The sequence below is a fragment of the Chiloscyllium punctatum genome, chromosome 35 (genome assembly GCF_047496795.1).
Source record: "Chiloscyllium punctatum isolate Juve2018m chromosome 35, sChiPun1.3, whole genome shotgun sequence".
NCBI classification, from domain to species: Eukaryota; Metazoa; Chordata; class Chondrichthyes; order Orectolobiformes; family Hemiscylliidae; genus Chiloscyllium; species Chiloscyllium punctatum.
In genome coordinates this window covers 5,256,772-5,271,450 of record NC_092773.1, presented here as the reverse complement: position 1 = coordinate 5,271,450, position 14,679 = coordinate 5,256,772, and the positions used below count along the sequence as shown (strand labels likewise).

The 14,679-nt window shown below is 45.4% G+C and overlaps 1 protein-coding gene across 2 annotated transcripts in view; it reads left to right on the top strand.

Moving 5' to 3' along the window:
* Window positions 1-13,378, top strand: part of sorbs3 (sorbin and SH3 domain containing 3) — a 49,085-nt gene extending 35,707 nt beyond the window's left edge. For both annotated transcript variants that reach the window (XM_072553845.1, XM_072553844.1), the window contains exons 15-22: window positions 526-614; window positions 1,716-1,762; window positions 2,345-2,459; window positions 2,912-3,037; window positions 6,315-7,499; window positions 11,398-11,498; window positions 11,828-11,934; window positions 12,070-13,378. In XM_072553845.1, the coding sequence (XP_072409946.1) occupies window positions 526-614; window positions 1,716-1,762; window positions 2,345-2,459; window positions 2,912-3,037; window positions 6,315-7,499; window positions 11,398-11,498; window positions 11,828-11,934; window positions 12,070-12,131 (1,832 nt within the window). In that variant the 3' untranslated portion in view covers window positions 12,132-13,378. The remainder of the gene's footprint in view (window positions 1-525; window positions 615-1,715; window positions 1,763-2,344; window positions 2,460-2,911; window positions 3,038-6,314; window positions 7,500-11,397; window positions 11,499-11,827; window positions 11,935-12,069) is intronic.
* Window positions 13,379-14,679: the final 1,301 nt, after the last annotated feature.

Here is a 14,679-nt window from a genome sequence, read left to right as displayed (position 1 = left end):
TTAGACAATAACATCACAGTGATTATGTACAGGTTACATTAACTCTGGGACATGAACAATGATTAACAAGAACTAAATAAGACGCGTGAATCTCCATGAAGAGACCAAGCCAGACTCCATTTGCTGTGTGCCCAACCTGCGTAACACTGCACCTCTTGGTTTGTGGTTGTACTGCAGAGTCAGCAGAGCTGTGGCTGAACTCAGATTAATCTTGTCATATCCATCCAATTATACAACAAGAACCAAATAACTCCTTTTAGAAATGTTGTTGAGGGATAAATATTTGGCTCCAGGGTACACAGTGCAGACTGACAGGCCCTGTGTCGTTCTGTAAGAGTGCTGCACTATCAGAAATGCCATCTCTGAGGTCAGCTGATAAAGCAAAGCGTTTGCTCCTGTTTCTGATGTGACAGCCACGGCTCCACATCACGAAGTTGATCAGTGGCTGTAAAACAGTTTGGGGTATTCTGTGATGGTGAAAGGGTGCGATGGAAGTGCTAGCTCTTCCTTTCTCTTTCGTTGTAGGTCCTCTGAGCTGTGTGAATAATGGGAACAGTCCTGATGGGAGACAAGACAACCTGACAGATGGGCCACACATCTCCGAAACGCGAAAGGTAAGCTCAGAGACTGGGCTGGGTAGCAACAACAGGTTGAAGGTCACTCAGTGCAGTATTTTGTGTTATTTAATCCCGAACATAGTCCTCAAATCTCATCGCTCAGAGAGTAATCGTGAGAGAGAATAATGAGGCGCAAACGATGTTTAGTTCCAGGTGCAGCCAGTCAGGAAGATGAATTATGGTCCTGTGTCACTGTGGTCAGTTGAATAGCCATGAAACTTTCCCCAGTGCTCTTTGGGGAAATACACCAAACAAACAATATTCCCTGTGAACTGAACAGGTGTGCAGCCTTCCATAAATGTGGAAGGTCACACACAGGAAACAAACTGGCAGCAGAAGACAGTATTTCCAAATCAGACTATTCCTACGCCACTGCACAGCCTTCAGCCTAAAAGTCAGACTGCCACTCGACATTAGGGCAAGACCGAGAGAGTGCTGCCTTGTCTACAATCCTGCTCTTCGGATCATCAATTCTCAGATGGTTAAAAAAATCCCAAGTACTCTTTGAAAGATCAGAAGAATGAAGAGGGAGCTTTGTTCTGGATCTAACCCTGTTGTGGACATGTTTGCTGCGGACAATAAAAGAGCAGAGAGAACTTCACATTCAGTTTAACAAAGTAAAGGGAGCTATACATTCTACCTCTCGTGGGAGTAGTTGATGGGGACAATGCACGAATAGGGAGATTTACAGTCAGCATAAAAGGCTAGAGCAAATTTTATTCTGTGTCTGTTTGAATGTGAATTCAGTGAATACATTTGGAACTGAAAATCTGGCTAATGGTGACCACCACTGGAGCTTTGTCAATTTTCAGAGAACCTATCTGGTTCACTACTGTCCTGAATGGAAGGAAATCAGGCATCTTTACCCCTGCCTGGCCTGCACGTGACTCCAGACTCACGGCAATGTGTCTTAACTGCCCTCTGGACAATTACAGGTGGACAATAAATGCTGCCCTAGGCAGTGAAACACGAATCCTATGAAAGAATAAAGAACAGAAAAAACTGAATTGAATCGGTTTGTTTCTATTGGGAACCAGGCTGGGAGCTTAACCCCCACAGACTCTTCTCTCCTCCTAACTCTTCTTATTATCTTCACAGATGAAGGCAGCACGGGCCAAGTTTGACTTCCAGGCTGAATCTGCAAAGTAAGTTGAGTGTGCCAGAACCAGTGAGATTGAGATATGACTGAACATGATAAAGTCAGGTGGGCCTGAGACCCATTGAAAGCTGGAACTAGTCCATCTGCAGAAGATTGGCACAAACCAATATTAAAGCTGGTTTTGGTCCCGTGAGTCAGAGAAGGGGGAATTTCAGCAGCCAGTGACTCCCTCACTTTCTCATATGTGGATTCAGTGATTGAATTCTGGGAAACCCATGTGGTTGAATAGATTCTGCTGGCCAGTCTGTAACTGAGGACTCAAATCAGTTACTGGGAGGGAACATGAGGTCTATCCAACTGTATCCAATGTGGACAAATTGTTAGGATTCAGAAGAGTGGGAGTTAAGTGTCAGAGTAAGTTTGTTCTCTCTTTCTGAAAATCCCACTCTCTACAGATGTTGCTGTCATGCCCTTGGGCAGCTGTTCCAAGATACCTTTTTTGACTTAGATGATGGGACTGGACATTGGCTGCTCGGTGTCTTGTGTTGCAGTCATTTCTCTTTGAATTATGGGCATCCTACAACCTTTGATCATTGCTCTGACATGATTTATATGGTTTGCTCTCCAGGGAACTTACTCTTCAGAAGGGAGACGTTGTTTACATCCACAAAGTGCTCGACCAGAACTGGCTGAAAGGGGAGCATTATGGGAGGCTCGGGATCTTCCCAACATCTTATGTTGAGGTAATATGTTCTGGTATGATTTTCCTCTCTCACACAAGGATAAAAACTCACCCATTTCTGGGAGGACAGCAAAATGCACTAAATCACTGATTCGTTGCTCGAAGGACAGAGAAACCAACACAGACATGGGGAGAATGTGCAAACTCCACATAGACAGTTACTTGAGGCTGGAATTGAACCTGGGTCCCTGGCGCTGTGAGACAGCAGTGCCACTGGGTCACCGTGCTGCCCTCAGCAATATTCTAGTGATAATACGATTAGGACATTGCCTCCCCTAATAGAGCAGTATCAGGCGACGAGGGGTCTGTGACATTTCACTGCAATCCCAGGCTCAGTGGGCTCACAGAATCGTTACAGCATTAGTGACTGCCAATCTCCCACCTTTTCCCCATATTGACTTGATTCTCTACTGTGAACTGACTGGTATTTCATCTCTTGCTTTCCTATTTCAGTTTATTCCTGACACTGAGAGACCAACACCAATCAAGAACCCACCCATCCAAATCCTGGAGTATGGAGAAGCTGTTGCCATATTTAACTTCAAGGGAAATTTAAGTGTGGAGCTCTCTTTTCGCAAGGTGTGTGTCTGAAAAGTTTAAATTTAACAAAAGTAAGTCCAGATTATTTGGAACATGACAGCCTTCAAATGAGGGTACAAAATCAGTGTTCATAGGAAAATGGGTCAGGGGACAGACAGCAGAGCTTGCACAGGTATGAATCGATGAATGTCCTCCTCTCGCACTGTATCATGCTCAAATTCTGATATAATATTTCTTTCGCTGTCTCTGTCTCTCTGTCTCTGCCTCACACTTTCACTCTCTCCTTCACTCTAGGCTCCCCGGCCTGAGTGTCACCGCCATCTTGTGGGAATGTGGAGATTTGCACAGGGATTGTGAACTGATTCAGGCAGCAGGAAGTTACAGTCGAGCAATTTCAGGTTCAGTGAGTGTTGGAGCAGTTGTGCATTCCCTGCAATTCACCAGATTTTTGACAACATTCCCAGTGACTGTATTGTCTTACTGACCCAGTCTGTACAGGGACTCTTGTTTGGACTCCAACAGTACCTTTGTTATACTGTGGGGAGAACACTGTCACGGAGGAAGCTCCAGACATCATAGAGAGCCTGCTTGTCACGATGGATATCAAAGCTACGGTGGAGCAGCTGATGCTGCACCATCAGAGCTTCTCAATCAGGGGAAACCAGCAATCCTGCAGCATCTGCACAAACTTCCCAGCCTCTACACGCGGTAGAGGCCAGTGCGGTAAGAAATGTGGGATGAAAAGATTGTGACCCTGCCCAAGAACAAGGGTGGCTGCAGCCAATTGCAACAGCTATCAACATCTCTCCCTCCTGATGCACATCACGGGAAAAGTAGTTGCTCAAATTCCCCTTGTCAGACTGCAGGTCCTGGTAAGACATATCCAACCCTCATCCTAAGTAATGGTCTGATCTACAATTGTTGTGATCATCTCAGTCCTACAGCTGCAAAAGAAAAGCTCTGAACAAAGGAGGTAATGCCTTCATCAATCTGACGAAGGAATGCAAACATGGGAATAGCTGGAAAATACTTGCTGCCTGTTAAACACCTCACTGTGACCTCCTCGACTGATAACAGTATGGTGGATAAGGCCAGCTCATAATCGGACAACATCAGAACACTTTCCTCAGCATATTATTCTCTTTGCTGCTGTCACAGGCCTTCAGCTCATCAACAGAGAATGTCTCCTTAATGATACAGAACTGACAGAAAGCTGTGCTTGCCTGAGATCTAAGGCAAAAGTGCACCAAATTCTTATCTGAGAGCTGCTTAACGCCACTGATCCCACATGAACATTCTGCACTGAGGAACATTTTCAGCGCAAACACACAAACTCTCTTACACCTGGAAATGGTCTATTTTGACCATCAACATCAGGAAGACAATGCCATCATCCAGGATGTTGCTACCCTGCCATTTATCAACACTGAGTATGACTTCATCGACTTCGGCGTTGCAGGTCTCACTCAACTATCACTTGATGCTGAAATCAACACAGGCAACACAAAAGCTGCAGTGCTATATCTGAACTGAGTAACAGAGTGTATACCAACAGCGTCCTGATCAAGAACACCACACTGTGAGTGTACCAAACCCTAACCTCTACAAGCTCTTCTACATAGTGAGGCCTGAGAACCATATGTTCGGTAGGTGAAAAGGCTGAGCTATTTCCACCTTCTCTGTCTAAGATACCTCTGGTATGTCTTGGTCAGATAAGCTTACCAACTCATTGCGAAGCCAACAAATCTGTATTGGCTGGGCCACATTCATTGAATGAAGGCAAGCTGTACACTCAATGATCTTCCACATAGTGAGCTGACCATTGGGCCACACCATCCTGGCACCCATATCTCTGGATCGAGGACACCTGCAAGCAAGGACATTAACACTGCCAACTGGGAGATGGTGGAAAGGTGAACAGAAGCAGAAAGATCAACTGGCTGAGAAGAGGGCCCTGAGAAACAGAGCTAATGAGTCATACCCACTGTCATCTTCTGCAGCAAATATCCCAGAGATTTCTGTGCTAATGTGAGCCAAACACAAGGCTGACTATCACAGGGAAACCATCACCTTAGGAGACAGAAGGCCGCCACAGACAGTGAGCCTTGTTCAGAGTGGGAGTGAGCCAAGGACAAGGAGAAAACTCTATGAGTGCCCTATGAGTGCTGCAGTGGAAAGGAATTGATGCAGACGTGCAGAGCTCAGTGAGAAACTTGGGTGAGTGGAAAGTTAGACAAGTGCAGAAAGTTGAGTTGCTAACTGCAGTTTGAGCCTGGGCAGTGACCAAAATGAGAGAGTGATCCATGTGCAGGAATCATGGTTGAGGTGGTGTCAGTAATTTAAAAGAGTGTTAGCAGAATGTTTGCCTTATCCCAGATATCATGAATATGGACAACACTGACAGCATATTCAGCCCAAGTGATCCCTCCTGGTGTCTCTGCTCCACAAGAGGACATTTCATCTCCTACATCTGACTCTATTCCCCCATTAGATTGTTTTCTGACTTCTATTTCTGCCCTGAGTCTCCTTCTCTCTACAAGTGAAAACATCTTCTCCACATCTATCCTTTCAGCTCTTTTCATAAATTTAAAGGTATCAACCAGATAATCCTGGTTTCTGAAGATAGAAGTTAATTCTAGTTTGAGGATGTCCATGTTCCTGGATGTGGGTAATCGCAGCATCTTGTAGAATGATCAACAGTTATGACAGCAAATGTATATTGCACCTTTAATTTTGTAAAACTACCGAAGGCACTTCCCAGGAGCAGTTATCGAGGAAAGGTTTTGTTACCAAGTCACGTCAGGAGGTGTTGAGACAGATGTGTAACAGTTTAATTGAACTGGTTAGTTTTAAGGAATATGTTAAAGGCAAAGTGAGATTTAGAGGTGCAAAGAGAAGAAATTCCAGAGCTTAGGATCCAGGCAGCTGAAAACATGGTGCCAAGGATAGAATGATGGACACTGAGAATGTGTAAAAGGCCACACTTCATAAAGCATAGAGATATTTGAAAGTTGTAGACGTAAAGGAAATTCCAGAGATATTGAAAGGTGTGAAAACGAGAATGAGAATTTTGAAATGGAGGGATTGCTTAACAGGGAGCCTCTCCAGGTGATCAAATCCAGGATAGTACAGTTCTGGGTGAGATGAGGTTTACTGAGGTTAGGATGCATGAGACCATCCACTTCACAGTCAGCTCTGGAGGTCACAGAAGTGTGGATGAGGAAGTATGCAGCAAACCAGAGGAGTTTGGATTAGAGTCAGGCGATATTTCACCCTAGTCCAGAACACCTCAGCTGATTGTTTGTTTGTGTATCAGGGTGAAACAATCTCATTGATACGAAGAGTCGATGACAATTGGTTCGAAGGAAGAATAACAGGCACCAACCGACAAGGAATCTTTCCGGCCAATTACGTACAAGTGGTGAAAAGTCCAAAAGTCAAGAGTGCTGTTGGCTCAGTTCCAATCTCCCAAAGTCAGCAGTCCCCCCATAGTCCATCAACTTTTCCAATGCAGCAACACTGCAATGTTTCACCAAGCCCTTCAACCTTATCTCATGGTGATACTTCACCAACCCAGCAATATCTGCAAACCTCCCCCAACACGACCCCAAAAACCCAACAATTCCCCAACAGCTCACCAATTGTACCAACCCAGCAATACCTGCAAACCTCCCCCAACACGACCCCAAAAACCCAACAATTCCCCAACAGCTCACCAATTGTACCAACCCAGCAATATCTAAAAACCTCCCCCAACACAACCCCAAAAACCCAACAATTCCCCAACAGCTCACCAATTGTACCATCCCAGCAATATCTGCAAACCTCCCCCAACACGACCCCAAAAACCCAACAATTCCCCAACAGCTCACCAATTGTACCATCCCAGCAATACCTGCAAACCTCCCCCAACACGACCCCAAAAACCCAACAATTCCCCAACAACTCACCAATTGTACCAACCCAACAATATCTAAAAACATCCCCCAACCCTACCCCTAAAATGCAACAATACACCTACAGCTCATCAACTCTGCCAACCCAGCAATACCCGAAAACCTCCCCAACCCTCATAAGCCAGCAATATCTGAACACTTCACTAACACTGCCAACCCAGCGTTACCACACCCCTGTAACCCAGCATTACTCCACCACCCCATCCATCGCCCGAACCCAGCATTACCCCAATACTTCTTCAACTCTACCAACCCAGTATTATTCCCCCAGCTCACCAGTCTCCACAAAAATGGAGGGATCAGATTCATTGACCAGACAACCAGCCAGTCACTATTCTGTACCAATGCCAACCAGCAGACAGCAGGCAGTTGTAGTATCGAACACCAATCAGCATGCAATGCCAGCTTTGCCAACCAGTCAGCATGGAGGCAGTCCCATTGGCCCTCTCTCCTGGCAGCTGTCGTCACCACCACCTCAACCAGCAGTAGACACAGGAACCATGGCGACTGTATCCTCCACTAAGCAACCAGTGCAGACCTCCCAGGTAAGCGATTGCAAACAACTTGAGTTGTGTTGTCACCCTAGTGGATGCCACGTTGGATAAATTGGATCCCAGAATGAGATCTGGTTGGATAGATTCTAAACTCTACTTTTGCTTTTTGTTTGCAATCACTGAATGTCTTCACAAGAGGCTGCCAATGTACTTTAACAAAAGGACAGAAAGTTCAGTATTTGTAAATGTAAAAGAAAATACCAACTTAATTACATTATACAAGAACTATTTGAAATGTCTTATTATAAATATCAAGAATAAATTTTCAAATTTTTGCAGTGAATAGCAATCTAACAGAATACTCAAACTGCAGTGTAGGGTTACCCTCTCTCCACTTTAATATTCCTTGTTCCTTTGGAGTATTGTTTCCAGAAATTTCTTTTTAATATCTTCTATGCACATAACAAACTCAGCACATAACATGCTCAGAACAAACCCATGGATCTTCCATACCCTTGGCTTCAGCAGTTTTCTGTTTCTAGATTTTTTTTTCTCTTAAAACACTCAGGAGTTTGTCCCAGCCCCTGACTTTGATGGAGACTGCGAAACAAAAGCCACTTTTTTGCTTTGACTGAACCTCCAGACACTGCCACCAAGATTATTCTGTCGTTCTGTGATGCTGGACTCTTGGTAAAAACAATGACTGCACATGCTGAAAACCAGAGTCTATATGAAAGTGGTGCTGGAAAAGCACAGTAGTTCAGGCAGCATCTGAGGAGCAGTAAAATCGACGTTTCGGGCAAAAGCCCTTCATCAGATCCCTTTCGGGCTTTTGCCCAAAACATCGATTTTACTGCTCCTCGGAAGCTGCCTGAACTACTGTGCTTTTCCAGCACCACTCTAATCTAGATGCTGGACTCTTGTCACTAGATAAGAGCAGATTATTTATCTCGACATTTTTTTCCCTCATGTACCTGTATTCAACTCAGGCTGTATCAAGTTTGTAAACCCTCACAAAAATGTATATATCAATAAGCTTTAGACATTCCAACACCCTTAGCATAACAAGTGTGAAGTGAAACCATGTCTCCCCTTCTTAATACACACAATATAGACATACAAGTCAAACTTAAAGCTACACATCATTTCTCCACTTTAGAAACAAAATTTCCAAAAGTCGATGATATATTTATGGATCTTGATCACAGTTGATATAAATCCTTCATGTTGCAAAATGTCCCAAGGAGCATTCTAGAATAAAATACAAGAGTGAGCCACTCAAGGATATATGAGGGACGGATGACTAAACCCTCAGTCGAAGGAGTGAGCCTTAAGGAGGGTTTTAAGGATGGAAAGCAAAGTGGAGAGTTGCAGGGAGAGAATCCCAGAGCTTGAGGCTGAGGGAACTGAAGGCATAGTCACCAATGGTGGTGTGATTCAGTTTTGGATTGCACAAGAAGCCAAGGTTCGAGGAGTGCTTGTGGTGCTGAAGGAGATGACAGACACAGGGAGGGACAAAGCTGTAGACAGCTATGAAAACAAAAATAAGAATAATTAAATCAGAGCGTTGTTTGCCCATGTGCCACAGAAGAAAAGCTAATGAATTTACAATAACACCCTGTGCACCATCTTGGGACAATTCAGGATGTTCAGCTGGCAGCAATACCCACACTCTGAGAAGAAATGTACAAAATGGAGTTGAATCCATTCTGGAAAGTTTCATGAAAAGCAGCAATTGCAGTTCAAGGAGCTTCCAAATAATTTCCTATTTCAGAGAGAGGACAAACACTTTCCTTTCTGGGGAGGAATCTGGACTGACACATTTCCACCATATTATTTCCCAAATCCACAAATCGGACTGCCCTTGCTGACATGACCTTTCAGCCTGTTCCTCTCCCATTGACCTTCATTTCTTATCTTGACTTGACTTTTCCCTCCTTGTCCTGTCTCTCCCCAGTTACATTTGTGATTTTTTTCTGACACTTTGCAGCGGTTCCACTGGTTCTGTCCATCTCCTGCACAATCCTTTCACCCCAACCCCCCTCCATCAGGACAGTCTGAAAGCTCTTTGCTTCTTCTTCAAATAGAGGCTCAACAGTCTCCATCCGAAACCACCCTCCTTCACCTGGATGAGATCATTCTGAGTTTGAACAGCTTCTCCTTTACCTGATCTCGCTTTCTCCAAGTTGAAGGTGTAGCCATGGGTGCCCACATGTTATGCCTGTCTCTTTGTGGGTCCAGAAGATTCCTTGTTCCAATCCTATCTGGGTCCCCACCCCACCTGTTTCTTCTGTACATCAATGATGCTGCTTGTCCAGAATTGAAAAAAATAATCAATTTTGCTTCCAATTTGCTTCTTTCACTCATCTTCGTTTGGTCTGTCTCTGACTCATCCCTTCCTTGACGTCTGTGTTTCCATTTCTGGAGATAGGCTGGCCACAAACCCAGATTTACCATATACCTTCAATACCCTTCCTCACTTCCTGTTTCATGTAAGGACTCTATTCCATTCTCCCAAGTTGTCGACCTCCATCATGTCTGTTCCAATAATCCCTCCTTCCACAGGGGCACTCCAACATGTCTGTCTTTTCCCTCAGCCAAGAATTCCCTCCCACTATAACTGATAGGGCCCTCAACCATTTTCTGCACTTCTGCCCTCACTCTTTCCCCTCCTTCCCAGAACATGATAGGGTATCATGCCAGTACTGCCAGTATCCACAAATCAAAGAGTCAATCTTTGCCATTGCTGCCACCTCCAGCAGGATGACACCACCAAACGCATCTTCCTATTCCCTCTCTTTTCCGTGTTCCGGAGGGACCATTCTCTCTGTGACACCCTGGTAAACTCCATTGTCACTTCCCACACGTCCTCATCCCTTTCAAGGCACTTTCCCAAGAAATCACAGAAGGCCTAACATTCTGCTTCTCCTTGCTCACTGTCCAGGAACTGAAGCACACTTTCCAGTAAAGCAGTGATTTCCTTGTGCTTAGAATCATAGCATCCCTGCAGTGTCCTCTGCAGTGTAGAAACAGGTCCTCTGGCCGAATCCAGTATTCTAAAGCACTGCTCACAATGCGGTCTCCTCTACATTGGCAAGACCAAATGCAGACAGGGTAATTACTTTGCAAAACACATCTGCTCTGTCCAAAGGAATGGCCCTGACATGTGAGCTGCTTGCCATTTGAATCAACCAACTTGTTCTTGTACTAATTTTTCTGTTCTGGGTCTACTGCAAAATTCCCATGAAACACAACATAAGCTGGAGGAACAGCACTTCATTTGCCACTGAAGTACTTTACAACCTCTCGGATTCAGCATTGAGTTCCACAATTTCCAAGCCCGACCTGTGTCCTCCCTGTTCTGGACTGAGATCAGACCAGCCAGAAGAAGCTGCAGCTTCTCCCAGTCTCTGAATCTGTCAATCACCGATTCCTCCAAGAGACCAGAATGACAGGCAGCGCAGAATCCCTGCTTCTGATCAGAAACCACCTTGGCCCACACTTCCCAGATTGCACCCATTAAGTTACGTTAAGCATATGGAGAGCAGCCCCACTGGGGGTCCTATTCTGACCCAGAAACAGTATGGTTACACCAGGCTGTGTCTGCTGGCCATGGGAATGTAAAAGTGCATAATGTGCACTTTGCCTGTCAAAGGAGCAACCTGTTGGATGATAACCTGATGTCATGTGACCTCTGACTTTGCAAAGTGTGCAAGAAGAAGTCAGACTGCTGAAGAAGGTTAGCTCAGAGTGGCCGGATGTGGTTTCACAGGGAGTGCTCCGAGTCTCTCTCTCTCTCTCTCTCTCTCTCTCATGATTGATTTGTCCTTAGTTGGGTACAAACACGCTGTGCCCACTTCCCATGGGCACACAGGTGAGGTCAGGGCACCATGAACCCTGCTGCTTCTCAAACTCAACTCTTTCTCCTCTGCTGATTGGATCATTTCAGGTGTCCTCTGACCCCAGACTGCAATCTCACAGAAATCCTATGAAGCTTGTCGGATACCAGACAGAAAATACCAGAACTGGAATTGGTGAAAGCTGGAGTCCGTGAGTAACCCTAACTTGTTCACTCCATGTTTAGGGATGGGATCCAATGGTATTGGTGGGAATCACTCAGGTATCATACCTGGGAAGATCAGGATCAATGGTCGAGGTGTTGATGGGGTTGATGGGATGTGTCTCAGAGGAAGGAGCCAGATTGTATTCTGAGATGGTCCATTATTCTCCAGTCTGTTATCAGGGGTAATACAGATAGGCTGGTCTGAAGGTGTCGACAGAGTGATAGCTCTCTGAGGATAGAGGAAATGGCGTGGGATTTCTAGGGGAGAAGAGTTGGTCAGCTGATACCATGTGACTGAATTGTCTCTGTGTCGCAGGTACCGGGCACTGTATAACTACCATCCAGTGAATGCAGATGAACTGGAACTGATGGAAGGTGACCTTGTCGATGTGATGGAGAAATGCGATGATGGCTGGTTTGTAGGTAGGTCCTGTGCTCTCACATATCAGCCTCAAGAAAACCCTCGCATTCAGAGTTTTTGAGCTGTGCAACACAGATTCAAGCTGTAGCCAAGAACTTGATCTTCTTCACTTGGTCATTTCTGTCTCTACCTTGCAGGTACATCTCGCCGGACCAACAATTTCGGAACATTCCCTGGGAACTATGTGCGACCAGCTTAATCTTCTTCATCAACAATATGACCTTCATTACAGTCATTCAGGCCTGATTACTCTCTCTCCCTCTTTGTATTTCTCTCAATCTCACAGTTTTTCCCTTGCTGTGTCGCTTCCTCTGTCTCTCTGTCTCTCTCTAGTGCACTGTCTCTCTGCCTCTGTGTCTCTCTCACCCTCTCTCTGTCTCTCTTCCTCTATCTTTCTCCCCTCCTCTTCTCTCTCTCTCTCTCTGTTTGTCACTTTAAGGTCAGATAATATTCCCTTGAGACCTGTGATCTGAAACCTGTCCTCCACCTACTCATTATTGCTCAGTGTGGACCTGAACCGGAACTGGGTCGAGAAGAGATTAATCAACTGATAGGATCTACCAGATCCAAGTGGAAGTGTGTCTCAAGGCCGGGGTGGAGAGTTGGGGACTGTTGTGATGAATCAAAAGGAATCACATGACTCCCAGCTACAGGAGTGACTGTGCTGTGACGGGGAGTACTGGGGATACTGCTGAGTGTTTGGTGTGCAGGATCGAGCTTATCATTCCTCACCCTGGAGTCGTCCCATACTGGGAATGGACAGTTACTCAGGGAACCCCCTCACATACTGAGACAGTCACCCATCAGAGTCAATCCTCTGATGCACACATATCCAGTCAGCTCTGTCAGGTTCTCCAAGAGCTCAGTGAAAGGTAGAAACCATGCTGCATTTCAGAAGGGGGCGATCTGAACAGCCACAAAGCAGACCTCTACCTGAGTCCAGACTGGGAGAGTCCCAAACTACGTGAGTCCCAGACAGTGAAACTGCAGGCAGCGAGAGTCTAGACTGTGAGAGTCCAGACTCTGTTTGCTGAGATCAGCCCAGGGCTGTGAGCTCCTTCTAAATGAATGGCAGTGGCAGGGTGATGGGGACTGTCAGTGAGTCGTCACACAGATTCAAATAGCAAGATGCTGAGCAGACACTGCCAGAATACAGGCACAGGATGATCCCAGGCTGGAGGAGCAAGTGCCCTCCCCATGTGGAAAGTGTTCCAGGCTGCTGTCTTCAGAAGGGATCCAGCTGCTGATATTTTTGGCTGTCTCTAACTATGTCCCGGGGTGGGTTTGTGATCTTTGTGCTGTGGCTGTCTGCAGAATCTAGTGCTCGACCCTCACAGCTGTGTACCAGGAATCATGCTGAGTTCAGTCTTTCATCTGTGTCACTATTTACTCATCATATATTTGTATAAATGTCCTATACTTTCCAATAAAAAAAGATATCACAGATTCAGGAATTCTTTCCTTTCAGGTATTCTGTGGCCAAGGAACAGAATTGTTGGAAACTGTCACTACTTACAGGTTCATTGCCTCATCATGTTACACACAAAAACTTGCATTTACATAGCCCCTTTTCATAGAGTGACCGCGCCCTGTGTGCTTCCCAATATGGTATGATCTATCAAAGTGTAATATGGCATAATGGAAGGAGAGATCAGGTTGCTGAGTGAGTGGGTGCTTGCTTAGAATGAACTGCTTTAAAGACAGACCTGACAGAGGACAGAGTTCAACAAACTGAAGTTTTCAATCCCCGCTATAATAATGTCTGCAGTGCTGGAATTTGAACTCCTGTCCCAGAACATTAACATTGTCCTTGGGATTTACTGACCTTGACCATTAGCACTGTCCTACCATCTAACCCTATCATTGAACCTTCTTAGAACATAGAACAGTACAGCACAGAACAGGCCCTTCAGCCCACGATGTTGTGCCAACCATTGATCCTCATGTAAAATAAACCTAATGTACGAATCCTCAAATTTCTGTGACCATATGCATGTCCAGTAGTCTCTTAAATATCCCCAATGACCTCGCTTCCACAACTGCTGCTGGTAACGCATTCCATCCTCTCTCAACTCTCTGTGGAAAGAACCTGCCTCTGACACCCCCTCTATACTTTCCTCCAACTAGCTTAAAACTATGACCCCTCGTGTTAACAATTTCTGCCCTGGGAAAAAGTCTCTGGCTATCAACTCTATCTATGCCTCTCATTATCTTGTACACCTCAATTAGGTCCCCTCCTCCTCCTTTTCTCCAATGAAAGAAGTCCGAGCTCAGTCAACCTCTCTTCATAAGATAAGCCCTCCAGTCCAGGCAGCATCCTGGTAAACCTCCTCTGAACCCCCTCCAAAGCATCCACATTTTTCCTATAATAGGGCGACCAGAACTGGACGCAGTATTCCAAGTGCAGTCTAACCAAAGTTTTATACAGCTGCAACAAGATCTCACGACTCTTAAACTCAATCCCCCTGTTAATGAAAGCCAAAATACCATATGCTTTCTTAACAATCCTGTCCACTTGGGTGGCCATTTTAAGGGATCTATGTACCTCCACACCAAGATCCCTCTGTTCCTCCACACCGCCAAGAATCCTATCCTTAATCCTGTACTCAGCTTTCAAATTCGACCTTCCAAAATGCATCACTTCGCATTTATCCAGGTTGAACTTCATCTGCCACCTCTCAGCCCATCTCTGCATCCTGTCAATGTCCCGCTGCAGCCTACAACATCCCTCTATACTGTCAACGACA